This window comes from Herpailurus yagouaroundi, unplaced genomic scaffold (genome assembly GCF_014898765.1).
Source record: "Herpailurus yagouaroundi ecotype Mexico unplaced genomic scaffold, PumYag 165, whole genome shotgun sequence".
Taxonomy (NCBI): Eukaryota; Metazoa; Chordata; class Mammalia; order Carnivora; family Felidae; genus Herpailurus; species Herpailurus yagouaroundi.
The window spans coordinates 11137814-11162006 of record NW_024412406.1 but is presented as its reverse complement, the minus strand read 5'-3'; the positions used below and the strand labels follow the sequence as shown (position 1 = coordinate 11162006).

Genomic DNA, 24193 nt, shown 5'->3' with positions numbered 1-24193 from the left:
GGATATAATGTACCACAAATTTACATGTGATCTATCCAAACACAGCTTTTTTTTTTTTTTTTTTTTAATTTTTTTTTTTCATCATTTATTTATTTTGGGGACAGAGAGACACAGAGCATGAACCGGTGAGGGGCAGAGACAGAGGGAGACACAGAATTGAAAACAGGCTCCAGGCTCTGAGCCATCAGCCCAGAGCCTGACGCGGGGCTCGAACTCACGGACCGCGAGATCGTGACCTGGCTGAAGTCGGACGCTTAACCGACTGCGCCACCCAGGCACCCCATAAACACAGCTTTTAAATAATAGCTAAGCAAATATCTCAGTAATCCTTCCAATACCTGGGTGAGATCGGTCAAAGAAGGCATAATTTTCAACACTGTACAGGGTAATTTAAAATTTTTTTTTCAACGTTTATTTATTTTTGGGACAGAGAGAGACAGAGCATGAACGGGGGAGGGGCAGAGAGAGAGGGAGACACAGAATCGGAAACAGGCTCCAGGCTCTGAGCCATCAGCCCAGAGCCCACACAGGGCTCGAACTCCCGGACCGCGAGATCGTGACCTGGCTGAAGCCGGACGCCTAACCGACTGTGCCACCCAGGTGCCCCTGTACAGGGTAATTTTAAATAACTTTTGCTAATTAAAAAAGTAATGCATGTTTGTTCACCACAGAAAATTTAGAAAGGTATAAATAAACAAAAGTCGCCCAAAGATAATCACTGTAGAAATTTTTGGGGTACGTTTCATTCTAGTCATTTTGTAGTTTCTTTATCTATGATATTGACATCTAATAGTTGAATTATGTGCACACTTATATACATTCAAATCACCAGTGTTTATGATTCCAATTATGGGTACATGCCTCTGAGGATGAATATGGGAGAAGTTTCAGTTCTTAACTTCCTGTGAATAACTATTGTTCTAGGATTCTAATGTTTAGACAGGTATTTTTCATGCATTCATAACTCCTACTAACAAAAAAAAACAACCAACTATTCCCTTCTGGAGGAAAAACCAGCTCTGTTGGATATATTAAGACAGGATACATACCAATATTGCCTCTCTAAGGATTTTCACAGGTAATTAGGACTATACAAAATTTTTGTGTTTCATGCTATCAGCTGTAACTCAGGGGATGCCATTTCACTGAGAAACCATTTCCCAATTATAGATATTTACATTGTTTCCAAATTGTCCCCAGAAATAGTAATGTTGAAAGAAGTATAGTTAGTTCTAAGTTAATTTTGTTTTTTTAAATAAGCCCTATGTCCACCAACATGGGGCTTAAACTCATAACCCAGAGATCAAGAGTGGCATGTTCTACTGAATGAGCCAACCAGGTGCCCCTGGGCTAATCTTTCTGTATCTCTGTTCCTTCCTTAAGACAGCATGGGTTTATTTCTTAGGTCAAAGGATATGACACTCTCATTTTTAAATATCTTAATATATGCCACCAAACTGTCTTCCAGAAAGCTTAATGTGCTTTCGTTATAATTCTTATCCCATTTAAACACATATTTTAAGATAGAATTTTTTAAGAGTATTTATAGATCCTGGAAGATAAAGATATAAAACTTTTGTGATTGATTTACAATAAATTATTAAAAAAAAAAAACTGCCTGACAAACCTCTCTAAATGACAGGTTTATCCTGCAACAAAGACACTGCTGTTTTGGTAGTTATAATATAATATGGTATAATTACTTGATACAAATGTTTCCATTTATAAAAATGTAAAACAGGGGCGCCTGGGTGGCTCAGTCAGTTGAGGGTCTGACTTCGGCTCAGGTCAGGATCTCATGATTCAAGAGTTTGAGCCCCGCGTCAGGCTCTGTGCTGACAGCGTCTCCTTCTCTCTCTGCCCCTCCCCCACTTGCACTCTGTTTCTTGAAAATAAATAAACATTAAAAAAAAATTTTTTTTTAATGCAGAACATTCCATTAACATTTTATAAATCATTGTGTTGTGTAGTCCTCCTGCCCCACCAAAAAAAGACTGAAAGAGGAAGCACTTATTACCAATGAAAATGGAATATATTCTGTTTAATTACACAGAACAACAAAAAAAAAATCACATAATTATACAGAACAAATGCCATACATTCCATTTTCAAATTTTGTTTGATGGAAATGAAAAATCAATTGAGAGTTACAAAAAGAAATGGAAGAACCTTAAATGCATATTACTAAGTAAAAGAGATCTGAAAGGCTACTTACTGTATGGTTCCAACTATATGACATTCTGAGAAAGGGAAAACTACAGAGAAAGTAAGAAGATCAGTGGTTGGGGGAGGTGATGAATAGCTGGAGCACAGGGGATTTTTAGGCCAATGAAAACATTCTGTATGATACCATAATGATAATGCAGGTCACTGTACATTTGCCCAAATCCTTAGAAACATCAAGAATGAATTACAATGTAAACTACAGACTCTGCGTGATTATGATGTGTCAATCATAATTCATCAATTATAACCAATATACCACTCTGGGGACAAGATGTTGATAATGGGGGAGACTGCGTTTGTGAGAGCAGAGGATATATGAGAAATCTCTGTATCTTCTGCTCAGTTTTGCAGGGAACCTAAAAATACTTGCGAACCCAGCAATGTTTTAAAATGATTGTTATAGAGATAGAAATCTACACTACATTTTCAAACATCAATATCCATCCAACCATCAGTAGATCCATTCTTCATATCCCTGTTCTTAAAAGGCTTGACTTCTGTCTTAAGTACTGACTCAAGTATCAAAGTCAAAGGTAACCAAAACTGTTTCTCTAAAAAGATAAATATGCCCATGAATTTTTTTCTTTTACATGTTTGTTTGAGAAAGAGGGGGAGAGAGAAAGGAGAGAATCCCAAACAGGCTCTATGCTGACAGTGGGGTTTGATCCCATGAACCATGAGATCATGACCTGAGCTGAAATCAAGAGTTAGACACTTGGCTGACTGAGCCATACAGGTGCCCTAGTCCATGAATTTTGGTCACTTTTGCTCTCTGGACCTAGACTATCACTAAGTTTTTGCCCTACAACTTGGTCTACAGTATACTTTTATTTTGTTGCCTCCTATCCCTTTTATGTTTTTGGAGTTTTTTTTTTTTTTTTTAAGAGGAGGTTTAATTATTTTAAATTCCACCCCTACCCCCCCCCCCCCATTTCAGAACATTTACCCTTGTCTAATAAAATATTAAATCAACGGAGTGGTAAAAAATAGACTACACAGGGTTGGAGACTTAAAGTGATAACCTTGAAAATGTTTCAAACTAATTCAAATGCTCATTTTTATGCAAGAGGACACATATCTCTCTACCCTTCTTGGTATTGTATCTGGGAAAAGATTTCACTTCTTTACTCCCAAGGAAGGAGGGGAATTAGAATATTTCTGTGTCTTCCTTTCATGCTTCACTTTTTCATCCTCATGAAGAAGTTTCTTATCTATTAAAAGAGGTTGGTGAGGGTCTGACATTCATTTATTTACCCTTCTGTACAGGGCAACTACTGTGTTCATGGGATGCAGACACCTCTTGACTATTACTCTCTTTAAACTTTTACATGTGGTTTTGAAAACTGTGATAAACAACTTCATGCCAAATTGTGTTATTTAAGATGAAGATCATTTCATAAATGAAGACAGACCTAAGTTTTTAAATGCTGCCTTCTTAGCAAGAGACATTTTAAAAACTACTAATCAGGGGCACCTGGGTGGTTCAGTTGTTTTAAGCGTCTGACTTCGGCCCAGGTCATGATCTCACGGTTCATGAGTTTGAGCCCTGTGTTGGGCTCTGTGCTGACAGCTCACAGCCCAGAGCCTGCTTCTGATTCTCTGTCTCCCTCTCTCTCTCTGCCCCTGCCCTGCTCGCACTCTGTCCCTCTCTCAAAAATAAACACTAAAAAAAAAAAAAAAAAAAAAAAAAAATAGTAATCAAACATATGGTTTTAAAAAACAAAGGGTTACAAATCATACATTATATATAATGTATATGATATTACATAACACCAAATTGTATATATAAATGCATAGAATAAGATCTATTTGTTTATCTCGATAGAAGAGAGTGGAATTAAATATGAAAATTCTACATTAAAAAAGTAAGTATATATTCATACATTACTCTAATAAATGAAACACGTAAGTACTTCAAAAATTAACTACCAGGACACCTGGGTGGCTCAGTAGGTCAAGCATCTGACTTCAGCTCGGGCTCAGGTCATGATCTCATGATTCATGAGTTTAAGCCCCACATCTGACTGTCGGCCCACTTCACATCCTCCGTCCCCTTCTCTCTCTGCCCCTCCCCAGCTCGTGTGCATGTGTGCCCTCTTTCTTTCAAAAATAAGTAAACATTAAGTAATAATAATAATAATAATAAATTAACTACTTACTGTGTAATTGAATTTTGAACACTCTTTTCATTTAAAGTCATTCCGGGAGGTGGGTCATTTTGCAAAGCCAACAGTTCTTTCTGCAATCGTTTCTAGAAAAGAGTATCAATAATAATTTGTACTTTAAGAAAAATGACAACATAAATATCCTTCTACACAGAATGAAATCCTTGATTAAATTTCCTCCATAGGCTCATATCTTTTCAAGTCCCTTACACCTTGTATGTATGCCTCACTCTCAAAGTTTTAATTGCTTGTCCCATAATTCACAATCAAAAGATTTCCAAATATATTTGAAAACATCGATGCTGTAAAGTGGTTAGTTATGAAGAGCAGCCAGCTACCTACAAAACTTCACTGTTACTCCATTGTAACAGTTACAAGATCTCAGCCTAGGTTTTAAGTGCTTAAAAGTTTCAGCACTGTTTCCTTTACTGCTTTCCAATTGTAAAAACCACAGTTCTCCATCATCCTTAAAAAAGGTGTCATTTCAGACATGCAAGCTTTTCAGAGAAAGTATACAAGTAACCATTCATGCAAAAAGCCTTTTGAAAACATTTTAAATAATTTAATTTACAATTTACAGCCCATATTTGTTTTCTTAAATAGGGTATCTGCACATAATTTAAACTATCAATATCAGAATATAACATATCTGGGCCCAAGATATGCAGTTATTTTTCCACATAACCCAAATGACTATGTATTTACATTCTTGTTTATAAGTTTTTACTGTTCAACTCTTCTGTTATCACTAGTGGACATTCTTTATCAGTATACAACAAAGCAAAACAAAAACCATAGAAGCCTGCAACTTACGGGTTTAAAAATCAAATAACCCATGGTATTAGAAATTATTTCATGTAACATTATAAATACTCTTAATGAGCATCTTTTCTTGGAATAAAGTAGACCAAAATGGGTATCTGTTCAGAACTCAACAATTCTCTACTTAAAAGCTAGTTTGTGCTGTTGCTGGACAATCAAGTATCACTAACAAATATTTCTAGACCTTTTCAGTTTATGATGCCTTTAAGTAAATTTAACAGCATCCAATACCACTACAGATTGGAAAAATCCTCCCTTCTCGCGGCACTTAGGTGGCTCAGTCGGTTAAGCGACCAACTCTTGATTTTGGCTCAGGTCATGATCTCACCGTTCATGAGTTTGAGCCCCATGTCTGGCTGTGTGCTGATAGTGCAGAGCCTACTTGGGATTCATTCTCTCTCTCTCTCTCTCTCTCTCTCTCAAAATAAAGAAATAAAAAACAAACAAACAAAAAAACCTCCTGCCTTCTCTGTTGAGAATCACTGGAAAAGAACTTATTAATAGGCACACACACTTGGCCCACAAGCAGGTATCTGTGGACTACCACACCTTTACTTTGGTCTCTGTGGCCTTTCTGCAATTACCTCCTACATTTGTTTGGCTCTCACCTCACAATGAGGACAGACCATGTTTTTGATCACAGCATCCCCAGGGTCTAGAATATGCTGAAAAACATTGATAATAAATCACTAAATGTTAAAAAAAAAAAAAAATTCTAAATTCCTAAATGGCTCTTAAAGTGGCCAAGAATGAAATCTTTCCTTAGATCCTGCAGTATCATAATTGCTAGTAAAATGAAAATAAGGTATCAACTACTTGCAATTTCTGATCTCAGCTGCCTTCCAAAATGCAAAATAATTACAAATTGAAACGCAGTTAAGAAAAATTTTAAGTATCTAAAATACAGAAATAAAGCTGCCTAAGTGACTTGTTTTGAATAAAGAAATATATGTGATAAAGTTCTGTTAGAACAAGGTTTTTAATTTATTCCACTTATGTTAACAAATGTAGGTTATATGATCAAGTATATTTTTTTTCAAGTTTTTAAATTTTAATTCCAGTGTATTTAACATACAGTGTTATTATTTGTTTCAGGTATATAATACAGTGATTCAATGATCAAGTAAATTTTTTTAATGTTTATTTTTGAGACAGAGACAGAGAGCATGCACACGTGCGATGGGGAGAAGGGAAGAGGGGGAGTTGCAGAGACAGAGGGGGACAGAGGATCCAAAGCAGGCTCTGGCTGACAGCAAAGAGCCCAATGTGATGCGGGGCTCAAACTCACGAACCACGAGATCATGACCTGAGCTGAAGTCAGACACTTAACTGAGCCACCAAGGTGCCCTGATCAAGTAAATTTTTATTATTTTATTTTACTATTTTTTTAAATGTTTACTTTTGAAAGAGAGAGAGAGCAAGCGCACGCACAAGTGGGGAAAGGGCAGAGAAAAGGGGACAGAGGATCTGAAATGGGCTCCGTGTTGACAGCAGAGCGCCTGATGCAGGGCTCAAACTCATGAACCACTGTAAGACCATGACCTGAGCCTAAGGTGGATGCTTAACCAACTGAGCCACCCAGGTGCCCCTCAAGTGAATTAAGAACACTGGGTGCAACAATGAAAAACTGGTATCTTCAATGCGGGACTTCTCAGAGACTTCAACATTGATTCTCCAAGGAGAAGAAGATAACAAAGAAGTTTCCAAAAGTAATGGAAACCCATTAGTGTAGAGCATCTCTGAAAAGTCTTGTTTCAATAATCACATTTTGGGTAACACTGCTGTAGAAATTCTGCAGATCTTGAGAACTTTACTAAAACAGGGAGCGCAAGCCCTGTTATCAAATCAAGGATATATAAGGCAATTTGCACAGGTACTAACTGAAACATAAGGATATAAAGGTAAGTTAAGAAGAGCTTTATTGGTATCATTATCCCTTATGTCTCCTGAACATAATGATTAAGAGTGCTATGAAAAAAGAAATGCTTTCCTCACCCTGACACTAATTCTTACATGTCCACAAAGAAAAAGACCTGTGATGACCAAACTCCCAAGAGAATCTGCAATTAACTCTGCTTTCTTGTATTCCCATCTTTGTGTAGTTCCTTCCCACACTGTACCAAAATTCAACAGTGTGACTAACAGAACATAGCTGAAATGATGGTATGTCACTCCCAAGATTAGGTTATAAAACAATATGGTTTACATCTTGGTCATTCTCTTTAGAATCACTTGCTGTATTGTGAACAGCCTAATTCAGAAGCCTGCATGCTAAGATTACTGGCCTCCTGCTAATAACCATGTATGATTTGGAAGCATATTCTCCTAAGCCTAAGCCAGTCTTTCAGATGACTGCAGCCCAGGCCAATATCTTGCTTACAAACTCAAGAGAGACTCTAAGCCAGAACCATCCAGCTAAGCCTCTGATTCCAGACCCTTTGGGCGACATGGGATTATAAAGGTTTGTTCTTCTAAATTACTATATTTGGAGATAATTTGTTATATAGCAGCAGATAATGCAGGATCTCTGTTCCAAACTCCCCTCATGAAAAGGGGTTATAATCTACAATCCACTTTCCATTTCAATATCACAGGTCAGAATCTAAAACATTCTGAGGGGATGAGTCACTACATAAAAAGTTTTTTTTTTACTGAGCGGGTGAGTCACTACATAAAAAGACAATTCATGCCAGCCCCTTAATGTCTTAGCTACTAGGCTTTAAACTACTTTGCACACATCCACATCGCCTCCAATAAAGAGATAAAGCATGACCAACCTCTTGGGGGCTAATGCATATTTACTAAGCCCACTAATAAAGGTAGTAATTCACCCATGCACTTGAAATCAAAACATAAAAAAAAAAAAATACAAAGAATGGAAGGTCAAATGGTTTGTCTATTTGGATGGTTCACAAAACAGGGAATTTATCCTTTGGTGTATTCTCAGAACAATAATTCACTGGAGAAGGCAGAACACATCTTTAAATAAGCAGTCAGTCCCCTCAAGGGTCCTTTGGATCATCTAAGAAATTGGTTCTAATGAGGTATACTCCAAAACAAAACAAAACAAAACAAAACAAAACAAAACAAAGCAACAACAAAGAAACTAGCCCTAAGTTTCCTGAACATGGACACAGAAGCTAAAAGAGAAGGACCTAAAAATTTGATGTAAAAATAAACAAGAATTCATACTTACTTGAGGATGTAAAGAGCTAGTGATCTATTTAGAGATCACACCATGTAGTATCAATCAACAGAAAGCTATTATCACATTAGGAAAGCATTCAGCTCCTCCTATCATTGAAGACAAAGTATTATAAAAGTGGATGAGAAACACTAGCAAAAGTGATGATACCACCAGCTGTGAAAACCATTATGGCAACATGGCCAGCTTTCCCATACAGTGCTGAAAATGGCAGCTACAGACTAAAATAAGGATAATAGAAACTAATTGCAGAAGGTAACAGCTGTAACCAGAGAAGCAGAACTACCCTGAAACCACTGGGAGGGGAAGAAGCCAAGAAATTTGCAATGGTTCTTGGCCAAATATCACCCTTGTCTGTACCTAAATTGGTGAGGATATGGAAAAACTAATTACATATATTGCAAATGTATCATCATTTTCTGAATCTAAGAAACATCATCAGTCTTAAGATGCACCATTATTTTATATAACCCTGGAAAAAGAAGACTACTGCCAACTGAATAGTAACACACCACTGGTAAGACATATCTTCATTTTGGATTAAATATGAAAAAACCGCATTTAAAAAATCTATGAATATTGTATTAATAAAAGTTTAATTTTCCTAATACTTAAATACCAGAATTACTTGAAAAATAAAAATTAAGTTGCTGAATAAATTTAATATGCCGAAATGATTCTTATCTCAATATTTAATACCTAACCAAAAATACATGATTTCAGTCACTCTTTAAACATGCATTTTCTTTCCAGAATTTGCATAAAAGTGCACCGACATCTTGTCCTCCCAGACAAAAAGGCCTAAAGCTACTAGCAAAAGAATTTCTTTTTCTCACCTCATTCATCAAAAATGGTCAGGTCCAGAATCTAAATGTTTGGAAGCACCACAAATCTAGAGTAAACCTGAAAAACTCCCAACTAAGCCATCATCTTATGTTGGCTCAAGTCTGAAAAACACACAGGAATCTGAGCTCTGAAGAGATCCAGATGGATTTACATAATCAGTAAGAAAGATCCTGATACATCTAAATACCTTGAGAGAGAAATGATTAAACAATTTCAGAACTGGTTTGGCTTGGGGTACCTGGCTGGCTCAGCAAACAGAACATGCAACTCTTGATCTCAGGGTTGTGAGTTCAAGCCCCATGTTGGGCGTGAAACCTACTTAAAACAAAACAAAACAAAACAAAAAACTGATTTGGCTGTTCAGTGGCTCTGGCTTCAGTAGTCCAGCCAGCACCTCCTTTTCTTTCCTTCCTCACAAAAGCAAATGGTTCAAAGTGATATGAATCCATTCTAATTTATTACCTTTGGGCGTGGGGAGTATTAAGAAAACCACTGACAAATTTTGCAACTATCATCAATGACAAGGTATTGGAGCACACCACAAAACTGAAGGACACTCCAGTATGTCATAACACCACAGCTGGGAATCTCTGCTCTAGATTACAACAGCCTAGGACTTGTAACCCTGTACTTACAGTGACACCAGTTCAGTTCCTAAAATGTTTTCCAACTCAATGCATGTGAGGGATTATTCTTGAGATTTACTCTCCCCTATGACTGGGGCTTATTACTACAGTACTGGGTTGAAGAAAGAAATTAATATAGTATTAAAAGGCTGCTCTGGAGCTTAACATACCCTCTCTCCACTATTACTTCTCCAAGAATTACTACAGTAAGCTGCTTCACACCAAAGGTGAACTGTGGAAACACAAAACAGTCAACATAGTGAAGAATAGACACATTTATTATTACTCTTAACTTCACGAGATGTAAAGCCCTTGGAAGGCTCAAGCCAGTTTGTATACAAAAGAGAAAAAAGCAATTTAAAAGATAATCACTTTAAAACTGTAATCACTGTATTCTAACAGTCCTATTCCATTTCCCCCAACTCAAAATATCAAAGCTATCCAAATATACACTCATAATGTTAAATCAAGCTTGAATATGCCATATGCCTCCCTGGCATAATCAAGATATGAGATAATGGATAAATACAAAGACTAACACTTTTAAATATTAAAAATTTTTAAATTAATGTGGGGACTGAGGGGATGGTTAAATAGGTGACAGGGATTGAGGAGTGTACTTATGATGGACACAGAATGATGTATGGAAGTGAATTACTATCTTATACACTTGAAAGTAATAAAATACTATGTTAATTGAATTAAAATAAAAACTTAAAACAAATTATATAGACATAAAATACATATATACATAAAATCTCAGAAGTCCAAAAAACTTTTTAAGTGTGGCAAAACTCTATCCTAAAAGAGCCCTGCCATTGTGTACTGAACATAATTTAGCCTAACAATGACTGCATTATTGTGACAGCCTTAAATAACAATGAGATCTATAAGCCCAACCAACTCTGCAGCAAATTGTGATAGTCTGATATCCTTGTTTTCCACTTTTTTTTTTTACTGTCATCTGCTTTTTCATTGCCAATAACTTATCACAATACCTAACTTCTACTCACTGACATCTTATTTTCCTTTCTCCTCTTTTCTCTCCTTCATCTGCTGTTTCCCTCTCCGCAAGCCCACCCTGCATTACCTAGCAAAAGAGTTTGTTTATTTTGTTGAATATATCACTTTATTTTTGTTTAACCATACTCATCTTCAGGGCTAGCATTAACAGTGGCAAACATTTATTCCTTCACATGCTCTTAAACCATAATATACTGTCTCACTGAAACGAACTGGAGAAATTAGGAGTAATTTCTGCAAGTCCTCATTAAATGAAAAGCATGGCCCAGTAACATCTACAGATCATACTCTGTGTAGCACAGTGCTAAACCATGGAGTTTCATCCCAATGATGTGATCTCTGCCTCTTCAGCTATTGTCATTTTCATCAATGCCCACAGTCATATATTAATTCCAGTCTTTCTTCTTCACACAGCTAAGGATGATGAGTATGACTGTATTTAAAAAAAAAAAAAGTTACTATTATGGTCATTTTGTAGTGAACATTACTGTTTAATCTGAAGAATACATCATCAAATGAAATGTACCAGTTGGCCAAGTTGTAAATGCAACATAAAAAGTTCTTAAAGGAAATTAAAAGTGCTACTCCAGTGAACACTTGAGTGGTAAGAAAACAAAACAGCCTTTTATTGCTGATATGGACAAAGTCTGAGTGGTCTGGATAGAAGATCAAAGCAGCCACAAAATTCCCATAAGCCAAAGCCTAATCCAGAACAAGGTTCTAACTCTCTTCAAATCTGTAAAGTCTGAGAAAGTGAAGAAACTGAGAAGAAAGATTTGAAGTTAGCAGAGATTGGTTCATGAGGTTTTAAGAAAGAAGCCGTCTCTCTAACATGAAAGTGCAAGGTGAAACAGTAAGAGATATAAAACTGCAGCAAGTTATCCAGAAGATGTAGTTAAGGTAATTAACAAGGGTGGCTACACTAAACAACAGATTTTAAGTGGAAATGAAACAGCCTTCTATTGGAAGAAGAGGCCATCTAAGACTTTCATAGCTAGAGAGAAGTCAATGCCTGTCTTCAAAGAGTCAAAGAACAGGCTGTCTCTTGTAAGGGGCTAATGCAGCTAGTGACTTTAAGTTGAAGGCAGTGCTCATTGGCCATTCCAAAAATCCTAGAGCCCTTCAGAATCACGTTAAATGTACTCTTCCTGTGCAATGTAAATGGAACAACAAAGCCTAGATGACAGCACATCTGTTTACAACATGGCTTACTGAATATTTTAAGCCTACTTTGAGACCTACTGCTCAGGGAAAAAAAGCTTCCTTTCAAAATAATACTACTCACTGACAATGTACTTGATCACCCAAGAGTTCTTATGGAGACGTGCAACAAGATTAATGTTTTCATGCCAGCAAACAAAATCCATTCTGCAGCCCAAGGATCGAGAAGTAATTCTGACTTTCAAGTCTTTACTTAAGAAATACACAGCTGCCATAGACAGTGATTCTTCTGATGCATCTGGACAAAGTAAACTGAAAACCTTCTGGAAAAGATTCACCATTCTAGATGCCATTAAAAACATGTGTGATTTGGGGCACCTGGGTGGCTCACTAAGTTAAGCAGCCAACTCTTGTTTTTCAGCTTGGGTCATGATCTCACGGCTCATGGATTTGAGCCCCACATAAAGCTCTGTGCTGACAGTGCAGAACCTGCTTGGGAGTCTCTCTCTCTCTCAAAAAAAACCCAAAAAACAAAAAACAAAAAAACCCCTGTATGATTCATGGAAAGAAGTCGAAATATTAACATTAACAGAAGGGTAGAAAAAAATGGATTCCAGCCCTCATGGATGACTTTGAGGGGTTCAAGACTTCAGTGGAGGAAGTAACTGCAGATGTGGTGGAAACAGCAAGGTCTAGAAGTGGACCCTAAAGATGTGACTGAATTGTTGGAATCTCATGATAAAACTTTAACAGATAAGGAGTTGCACCATATGTATGAGCAAAGAAAGTGGTTTTTTCAGTTGGAATCCATTCCTGGTAAAAATGCTGTCACTTTCTGAAATGACAAGAAAGGACTTAGAGTATTACATAAACTCAGTTGATAAAGCAGTGGCAGGGTTTGAGGATTGACTCCAACTTTAAAAGAAGTTCTACTGTGGTTCAGATGCTATCAAACAACATCAAATGCTACAGAGATATCATTCCTGAAAGGAAGAGTTGATCAATGCTGCAAATTTCATTGTCTGATTTCGTATAATTGCCAGAGCCACCCCAACCTTCAGCAACCACCACCCTGATCAATGACCATCAACATCCAGGCAAGAAGCTCCACAAGCAAAACAGATTACAATTCACTAACAGCTCAATGGAGGTTAGCATTTTTAGCAGTTTTTTAATTAAGCTATGCACATTGTTTTTTCAGACACGATGCTATGTAACACATGTAACAGACTATAACATAGTGTAAATACAACTTTTTATATACATGGGAAACCAAAACATACATCTGACTCATTTTACTGTGATATTTGTTTTATTGTGGTGGTCTGAACCAAACCCACAGGATCTCTGAGGTATGCCTATATTCTAATGGGTAAAATTAGGGGCACCTGGGTGGCTCTAGACTCTTGGTTAGGTGTCTAGACTCGGTTTTGGTTCAGGTTATGATTTCACGGCTCATGTGATCAAGCCCTGCGCTGGGCTCTGAGCTGGCAGCACAGAGCCTGCTTGGGATTCTCTCTCTGCCCCTCACTCACACGTGCCCTCTCTCTCAAAATATTTAAAAAAATAATGGATTAGGGGCGCCTGGGTGGCGCAGTCGGTTAAGCGTCCGACTTCAGCCAGGTCACGATCTCGCGGTCCGGGAGTTTGAGCCCCGCGTCGGGCTCTGGGCTGATGGCTCAGAGCCTGGAGCCTGTTTCCGATTCTGTGTCTCCCTCTCTCTCTGACCCTCCCCCGTTCATGCTCTGTCTCTCTCTGTCCCGAAAATGAATAAAAACGTTGAAAAAAAAAATAAAAAAAAAAAATGGATTAAAAAAACCTTATTTAGGGTAGGGAAAAATATAAAGACAGGAAAACATTAAAAATGTAGAAATAGGGGCACCTGGGTGGCTCAGTCAGTTAAGTGTCCCACTTCAGCTCAGGTCATGATCTCACGGTTCTTGAATTCAAGCCCCACATCCAGCTCTGTGCTGAAAGCTCAGAACCGGGAGCCTGCTTCGGATTCTGTGTCTCCCTCTCTCTCTGCCCCTCTCCTTCTCATGCTCTGTCTCTCTCTCTCTCTCAAAAATAAATAAGCATTAAAAAAAATGTAGAAATAAATGTCAGTGGATGCCAATGCAACTGTACATGAAATGGCCAACACTGTTTTTCTCTCATTTCATCCAACAACCAACAGGTGGAAGGTTAACAATAGGGGAACACAATGGAATAAAAATAAGATTACTATACACATTAGTATCATTACACTATCAAACAACTACTATTTTTCCCCCCAACAACATTAAACAATTATAACAATAGCTATCTCTCTTCTTTCAGGGTGAGAGGCTAAGCAATGAAATGATTTTACCTTATTGTAAAATGAAGCAGAATTTGATTCATGCAAATTAAGGAAACATTTCCTTTCCTACTGAATTCTAAATACACTTCTACAGACTTAGTTCCTAATAGGTATTTGTTGAAACTCTTGCCCCTTTTCGGAAATGGAAAGCCTCCAACAAATAGAGGTATTCATTCTTTATTTTAAACTAACATTTTCAAAAATTAGATTGGAATGCAAAAAGTGACAAGACTTAAAGATTCCTCTTCTTACAAAGAGGCCACAGTCTAAAAAAAAAAACAAAAACTGCATGCTTTCATGCTTCTACATGCTTTCAGGGTACAGCAGTGCCTGAAAGGAGAGGAGTGGGCACAGAAAGAAACCACGATCATGATAAACTGAAAACCAAAGGAAGAATGTGTTACAAAAACTAAACAATTTCATTTTCAGCACAATGGCAGAATAGAGACTCTGAATAATTCTATAAACAAACAAACAAACAAAAAACCAAAAAGTGAGTGTAGGAATCCTGAAATAAAAGGATCATGGTTGGATTTCGCCTTGGGGATTTCTACCAAACCCAAGGAGGGCAAGGCCGCCAGAAAGTGAGGCTTCTAACAGAAGACTATGACTCTTCAGTGTAAGAGTAAGAGAAAGGGCATAGAAATTTGCCTGTTTTGAACTCAGCAATGGGCGGAGGAAGAAAAAATTTCTTCCATGAAATGTCTTAACCTCAAGTGGACACCCACGTGGATTTTCAGTATGAATTCCTACAACCTTAGACAAGAATTTAATCAAAGTAGTCCAGGAAGTAATGCCCAGGCAACTGGCAGAAGCAAATATAAACCCTAGAGGAAAAGAAGTTCTATCCTTTGGAGGCAACAATTTATCAGAATCTAGAAAGATAAATTAAAAATTAATAAGGACCAAATGAGAACTTATTCAGAAGACAATAGCATTCAATACCCACTGTGATAAAAATCTATCTTCTCTTGCATTCAGAATAGTACCAGATCCCCCAATCATGTCTTTAGAGGATTTATATAACTGTAAGCAACTCTAAGGCACAGATTGTGTCTATTTCTGTGTATTTCTAGCATTCAAAACTGTGCCTGGCACATAATGGTTTTTGCCTTAGTACATGTCTAAAAAATTAATAAGGGTGTTGACCAATTCACTATTTGCAAGGGCAAAATCCAGAAAAAATACATGTGTCTATCAATAGCTAACTTACACAAATTATGGCATATAGAAATAAAACTATGCAACCATTAAGAATTATGTGTACTAACAAAAGAACCTCAAAATATACTGATGAAGAAAAAGCAAGTCTAGGGGCACCTGGGTGGCTCAGTTGGTTGAGCATCTGACTTAGGCTTAGGTCACGATCTCGCAGTCTGAGAGTTCGAGAGCCGCAGCGGGCTCTGTGCTGACAGCTCAGAGTCTGGAGCCTGCTTCGGATTCTGTGTCTCCCTCTCTCTCTGCCCCTCCCCCCACTCATGCTCTCTTTCTGTCTCAAAAATAAATAAATGTTTTAAAAAAATTTATAAAAAAAAAAAGAAAAAGCAAGTCTCAAAATACACAGAATTCCTTTATGTTAAAACAAAAGCAACAGATTGTACAAATGTTATATAAATGTATACAAAAGAGGTCCAAAGGAAGCATATTCAACTATTTTACAGTAGTACCCTACTAGCAGTGGAAATGGAGGAGAAAGAAGACACCTCTATTTGCACTATATACTTTTATACTATGACTCTTTTACAGTAAGAATGTAAACATGAAGGGCATGTAGGTGGCTCAGTTGGTTAAGCATCCGACTTTGGCTCAGGTCATGATCTCACAGTTCATGGGTTCAAGCCCCCTGTTGGGCTCCGAGCTGACAGTTCAGAGCCTGAAGCTTGCTTTGGATTCTGTGTCTCCCTCTCTCTCTGCCCCTCCCCCATGCCTGCTCGCTCACTCTCTCTCAAAAAATGAATGAAACATTAAAAAATAAATTAAATAAAATTAAGGGCTCAATGGATGATGAAAACATATCCACATAAGAACCTGTACACAAATATTGATAGTAGCATTATTTACAATAGCCATAAAGAAGAAACAACCCAAATGCCCATTAACTGATGAAGAGGTAAGCAAATGTGTCCAGATAATAAAATGTTATTTGGCCATAAAAAAGAATGAACTACTGACACATGCTGTAACATGGATGAACATCAAAAACATTATGCCAAGTGAAACAAATCAGTCACAAAAAAAACTAGTTAATGTGATACTATTTACATTTCATGTAATAGGATAGGCAAGTCTATAGATACAGAAAGTAGACTAGTTATCTGCCTGAGGGATGTGGAGTGAAGTGTCAGAACAGTGAGTGCTAGTGGGTACACGTTTTCTTTTGGAGATTATGAAAATATTCTAATATTAGATTATGGGGATGGGTACAAAACCAGGTAAATATACTAAAAACCACTGATTGTACACTTTAAATGGTTAAATTTTATAGCATATAAATTTTATCTAAATAAAACCTTTTAAAAACTCAATGGATAGATTAAGTAGCAGACTAAAATAGGTGAAGAGAGAATTAGTACCTAGGACAATAACCTGAAGCATTTATCCAGGATATAACAGAGAAATGGAGATGAAAATGTGAAACAAGAACATAAAGGAGAATAAGAGGCAACACTTAAACAGATAATGCTTGAGAATTTCCCAGAATTGTTGAAGACATCAATCCTCAGGTCAAGAAATTCAATGAATTCCAAACAGCGAAATAAAAAGAATTCTGAACTTAAAGTACACAGAACATCAATTTAAAAAGAGCTTAATCCTAAAACTAGAGAGAAAAGACAGATTAGCCACACAGAAATGGAAATTAGGTTGATGGCCTAAAAGTAACAATGGAAGTCAGATAACACTAGAACTTAGAAAACTGGAATTTTATCTTTAGTGTAAGTGAAAACAATGGACAGTTTTAACTCCTATATCTGGTAAAACTAAACTAAATTTCAGGAACACAAGTGAAAAAAAAAAAGTATTTTCAGACAAAACAGAGTTTACCACCAATAGCAACCAACCAACAATAAATCTTGACTTCCTTCTGGAAAAGGATCCCAAATTGCAAGTTTAAGATGCAAAGGAATGGTGAGCAAAAATACATAAATATATAAGTAAATCTATAAATCTAAACACTGGCTATAAAACATAGGCCCACAATTCCTTATGGATAAAGTCTTGCGGCCAGATGTGTTTCAAAATTAAGAAATTTTTGAATTTTATAAAAATAACAATATTGGGGTACCTGGGTGGCTCCATCAGCTAAGCATCCAACTCTTGATTTTGGCTCAGGTCATGATGAGGATGATGAGGCTCAGGTCATGATGAGGTCATGGGGATGGAACCCCATGCTGAGCTCTATGCTAATAGCGTGGGGCCTGCTTGGGATTCTCTCTTCCTCTCTCTGTCCCTCCCCTGCTTACAGTCTCTCTCAAAATAAGTCACAGGGGCCCCTGGGTGGCTCAGTCTGTTGAGTGTCAGACTTCAACTCAGGTCATGATCTCTCAGTTCATGAGTTCAAGCTCCGCACTGGGCTCACTGCTGTCAGCACAGAGAATGCTTTGAATCCTCAGTCACCCACACTCCCGCACCCCCCCCATCTCTCTGTTCCTCCCTCCTCACACTGTCTCAACAAAATAAACTTTAAAAATGTCACAAATTAGGCTTCAGCACTTTGAATACATGGGATTTTTTCAAGACTATGCAGTCTCATGTCCACTCAGGGCAGGTTTCGCCACTAGAAAAATCTTTGGTCAACATACACTGAAGTTTTGGTTTCTAAACATTTTTTTAGATTTTGGATTTCAACAAAACATAGAAGCCTAAAGTATCAATTGGTAAGATTAAAATAGAACAGAACCAAAATACAGGGCAATTAATACATAAATTGGAAGACAGGTAATGGGAGTTAGAACATTCTAAGATCACATTGTCTTAGAAGAGTGCAAAACAGAGGAGCCTGGCTGGCTCCGTCTACAGAACATGCGACTCTCAATCTCAGGGTCATGAGTAAAAGAGTACAAACATACTCATAAGCTTTATATTGTATGAAAGACAATGACTGTTGTTTTATTATTTTATTTTAATTCCAGTACCAGTTAATACCAGTTAACACTGGTAAGCTTTAGATTTTGATAGCTGTGCATGTTAAATTAGGTATCATAATGCCTAGAAGTCATTAAGAAAAAGACAACCAAACAGAAAAATTGGCAAGAGACTAGTACAATTTACAGAAAGCAATGTAATGAATAATTTGTATGAAAAAGTACTCAGCTTCAGTGATCATCAGAGAATGAAAATTAAAACCATATTACTGTAATAACATATATCTACCAAAATGGCTAACATTAAAAACAACTGACAAGACCACGTTGGCAAATATGTGCAAGAACTGGAACTCTCATACAGTTGGTGGACAAACCAATTCGCATTTTTGTAAACCTGAATATAAACTATTTTATATTTTATTCCACCAATTTTATTCCAAGGTATCTACCCAACATATATAGGTTCAATAGAACACATGTATAAGAATGTTTATAGCAGCATTATTCGTGATAGTCCCAAACTAGAAACAAATATCAAAAGTAAAATGGGTAAATAATTTGTGGTCTATTCATACACTTCAATAAGAATTATTCAGTTCTATACAGAACATAGATCATCTTATGAAGTAATGCTGAGAAAATGAAGTCAAAGAAAAAAATACGTATCATATAATTCCATTTATATAAAGCTTGCCAACAGGCAAAGTGATGGCACTAGAAATCAAGATAGTGATTACCTTTGGAAAGCAGAAGGTAGTTGCGATTGGGAGTGGGCATAAGAGAGGCTCCTGATGTACAACTATTATTCTATTTCTTTGTATGTGATAGCATTCACTTTGTGAATATATAAACTCTACATTTAGATTTCTGTATGTTATAGCTCAGTAAAAACATTCATCAAACTTTTCGAAAATTGACTATGGTGACCAACTCTGCAAATATACTAAAAGCCAGTAGATTGTATACTTTAAACAAATGACCATAGTATGTGAATTACTTCTCAATAAAACGATTAATAAAAATTCTATTAAACAACAAAAATGAAAGATAAATATGGAAAATGTTAAGTGTTGAATCTATATAAAAACTATAGATGTACTATCTTTTGTACTTTTCTGAACATTTGAAATTTTCATAACAAGAAGGTTGGAACAGGGGGAGCATGGGTAGCTCAATCAGTTGAACGGGTTTGAGCATGCAACTGTTGCTTTAGGCTCAAGTCATCATCCCAGAGTCCTGAGATGGGAGTCTCCCATCAAGCTCTGCGTGGAGTGGAGAACCTGCTTAAAATTTTCTTTCTCTTTCTCTCTCTCTCTCTCTCCCTCCCTCCCTCTTGTCTTTCCCTGTCCCTCTCCAAGGTTTGCACTCTCTCTGTAAAATAAAAAAAGGGTGCCTGGGTGGCTTAGCCAGTTAAGTGTCCCAACTCTTGATTTTGGTTCAGGTCACGATCTCACAGTTCATGAGATCAAGCCCCAAACAGAGCTCTGCACTAATAGCCCAGAGCCTGCTTAGGATTCTCTGTCTCCCTCTCTCTGTGCCCCTCCCTCACTCGTGCTTTCTCTCTTTCAAAACTAAATATTAAAAAAATAATAAAATAAATTTAAAAAAATTTTTTACAGTTTGGAATAAAAACATGAATGACAACATTGAAACAAATGCAAGAACGGGTAGGGTAACTCTTAAAAGAATAGGAGGTATATCTTTTAAAGAGGTGGAAGTGGGAAAAACAAAATGAGAAAAAGGAAAAAGAAATCAATCCATACAAGACAAAGGTACAGAACAAAAGCAGGATAAATGAAAAGCATTTAAAAAAGAAACAAATTCCACTATATCAGTTACTCATTAAAAACACAGATTAAGTTCTTTTTTTTTTAACATTTATTTATTTTTGAGACAGAGAGAGAGCATGAACAGGGGAGGGTCAGAGAAAGAGGGAGACACAGAATCTGAAACAGACTCCAGGCTCTGAGCTGTCAGCACAGAGCCCAACGCGGGGCTCGAACCCACCGACCCCGAGATCATGACCTGAGCCAAAGTCGGACGCTTAACCGACTGAGCCACCCAGGTGCCCCACAGATTAAGTTCTTTAAATGGTAAAGAAAGTTAAATAAATGGTAAAAATATATACTTATGATATTTTTAAGAGATATAACTGAAACAAAAACAGAGAAAGGTTCAAAGTCAAAGGACAAAAAAAAAGATACCAGGCCACAAGAAAGCTGACATAGTTTACTTGTATCTGCTAAAACCAACTTTAAGGCCAAAAATACTAAAAAGACGAAATCTATATAGTGATAGAAGGTTCAATTCACCAAAAGCATAGAACTTGAATATACGCAACTTGGCCTCAAAAACTGATCAACAGAAGAAATCAATCTACCTTCATAACAGGAAATTTTATTAACATATCTCAAAGTAATGGACAAATCAATCAGACAAATCAACTTGCAAACTACTTTTGCCAGACTCCCTTCTTGGTTTTGCCAATAGGAGGTAGTGGGGGGGGGGGGGGGAGTGTAAGAAAATGCCAGTCTCCACCCCCCAGATTCTGATAATGTCTCCAAAATGAAGATGTCTCCTACTGAAGTCAAGAGCTGGTAGTGGGTTTCTACCAACAGCAGTAACTCAGAGTAGCTCCAGCAGCTTAGTAGCAAGTGCAAACTCTTTGGTTCCAGCCATTAAGCAGTACAACAACCACATCTTTTGGGGGGGGGAGGGGGAGAAAGAAAACAAAACTCCTTTGTTCCTCTCAACCCCTCTCCCCTCCCTTTGGCCGGTCTAGTCCTAACCACACCCTAGTAACCAATTACCTGCATTAAAACTCTCTGCCTGAAAATACCTACAGTAGTTATTATTTTCCTATCTGCTCACAGATCAATAGAGCATATTTAAAATACTGACACTAATACCTAGAGAAAAAAAAGTTTTTCAAGCATTTATAAAACATTTGTAAAAAATGACCAGTGTTAAGCAATAAAATCTAGTTCAACAAATTTCACAGAATTGTATGATACAAATCACATCCTCTGAACACAATGCAGTAAGTTAGACATAGCAAAAATAGGAGACAGTGCATACATTTAGAAATCTTAAAACACACTTTTACACACAATGATCAGAGAAGGAATCATAGTGGAGACCAAATATATTCAGAAATTATCACAAAAATATTACCTATAAAACTTATGACATACAGTTAAAAGTGTACTTAACATAAACTATATTATAGCTTTAAATGTTTACTTTAAAGCAATGGCTCTTAAACTTTTTGGTCTTAGACAAGATCAGGCACATTCAGGGTGGTATGGCCATAGACTAAACTTTCTGTCTTAGAAGGCTTTTATACTTACAAGATTTTTAGTTCCCCAAAAAGCTTTTGTTAATATGGGGCAAATATATATATAGATAGATAGATAGATAGATAGATAGATAAACAGACACATAGATAACTACTGTATTAGAAATTTGAATTGTGAAATTTTAAAGTCTGTTAATTCATTTAAAAATAAAATAAACTTATTGCTTAATAATCTTTTATTATTTAAAAAAATGTTTATTTATTTTGAGAGTGTGTAAGCAAGTGGGAGAGGGGCAGATAGAGAGGGAGAGAAAGAAACCCAAGCAGGCTCCATGTTGTCAGCACAGAGCCTGAAGCAGGGCTTGATCCCAGAAACGTGAGATCTTGACCTAAGCTGAAATCAAGAGTCAGACGCGCAACTAACTGAGCCACCCAGGCACCCCAACATACAAATATTTATGAAGATAACTTTACTTCTGATACAGAAATTATAAGAATTGATATTATTTTATATTTTTGCAAATTTCCCTTAATGTCTGCCTTAAGAAAAGAAATCTAGATTTGCAAGATGGCAGGACTCACCCTGGCAGGTATCAAGATTTCACCATAAACTGTGAAGTATGGACACATATAGACCAAATAGGGTAGAAGAAAGAGCCCAGATGTCAACCCATACTATTTGGAAACTTGACTGATGACCAAACAGGAAAGGTTCTTAGTAAATGGAACTGAGACAAACTGGATAGGGAGTGAAAAAACAAACAACTGGGTGGCTCAGTCGGTTGAGCGTCTGACTTCAGCTCAGGTCATGATCTCATGGTCTGTGGGTTCGAGCCCCACATCGGGCTCTGTGCTGACGGCTTGGAGCCTGGATCCTGCTTGGGATTCTGGGTCACCCTATCTCTCTGCCCTTCTCCTACTTGTGCTCTGTCTGTCTCTCTCTCTCAAAAATAAACACAAACATTAAAACAAATTAAAAAAAAAATACAACAACAACAACAAAGAAATTGGATTTCTACCTAAAACCATAAGGATTAAAAGACTAATATGTGAAAAGCTAAACCATAAGACTTTTTGGAAGATAACGTTTTAGGACAAATTTCAGGAAAATGTCAGGACCTCAGAGTAGAAAAGGATTTCTTAAACAAAATGCAAAAAATACGAACAAAAGGAAAAGACTGACATTTTCTTTGGGGTTTATCAAGACCCTGTGAAAGCAAAAAAACAAATCTTGAATTGGGAAAAGAATTTAGCCATACAAAAGAACTATAAATCAATAAAAAGACAAATGAACTGACAACAGTCAATGGGCATTTCATACAAGAGGAAACAAAAATGGCCCATAAACAAATAATCAAGGAAATGTAAAACAGAACCACAATGATATCACCTACAAAAATTATTAACTCAGACAATACCAAACGAGGGAGTATGTGGTATCCCTGGGACTCCCATACTACCAGCAAAAACATAAACTGATTTAACTACTTCTGACATTTAGTAAAACTGAACAAAGACAGAGTACCACCCAGTAAGTCCACTCACTCCTAGATATATACCCTAAAGAAAACCATACACGTGTGCACCAGGCAAGAGGTATCAGTAGATCTAAAGCAGAATGTTCATAATAAGTTGGGAGTAAAATAAATACTGATAGAATTTGTAACAAAGAACACTACTTAACCTTAAAAATGTACTACATCCATCAAGATAAATTAATCTTAAAATGCTAAACAAAAGTCAGAAAAGCTTACAGTATGATTCCATTTATTTAATGTTCAAAAAAGCAAAACAATATACAGTTTAAGGTAAATCTACAATAAAAAATTGGGGATAAAAACCAGAAGAGAAATTTACTCAGCGAAGGACATGAGGTACAATTAGAAGGGGCAGAAAGAAAACTTCAAAAGTAATGGTAACTTTTATTTAGGTTCAGTATTTTATTAATATTATTTAAATATTCACCTGCAATTTTTAAATTCTTTTGTATGTATATTTCATCATCTTTTTTTCTAGGCCACTCTCAAAAGTTTGGTTGTGAAAGAAGGGACAGCAATAGAATGATAGTTGGCAGAAGTGGTAGATGGAGGTGTTTGTTTTTTTAAGGAAAAACTGAAGCACATGTAAATACAGAAGGTGATAACTGATATAAAAAAACCTATAAGAAGATGGGACCTAGAGTTCAGGATCAGGGACTGATTTTACAAGGGAAGTGTCTTTTCAAGGGCAAATGCTGTATACCTAGGAAAGAAAGATATAAACCAAAATATTTACAAATTAAAATACCCCTTAATCTTAACATCAGTGATTTTCTTGGGGTAGTGATTTTTCTTTTTGCCTATCTGTAATTTTCTATAATTTCAACATTAAACGTGTGTAAGTTTTCTAGTAAAAA

The 24193-nt window shown here is 36.7% G+C and overlaps 1 protein-coding gene across 1 annotated transcript in view; it reads right to left on the bottom strand.

Annotated features, from left to right (window-relative positions):
* UBE2W (ubiquitin conjugating enzyme E2 W) overlaps nt 1-24193 on the bottom strand; it is a 74980-nt gene that overhangs the window by 31106 nt on the left and 19681 nt on the right. The window contains exon 2 of the mRNA XM_040487575.1: nt 4386-4477. Within this exon, the coding sequence (XP_040343509.1) occupies nt 4386-4477 (92 nt within the window). The remainder of the gene's footprint in view (nt 1-4385; nt 4478-24193) is intronic.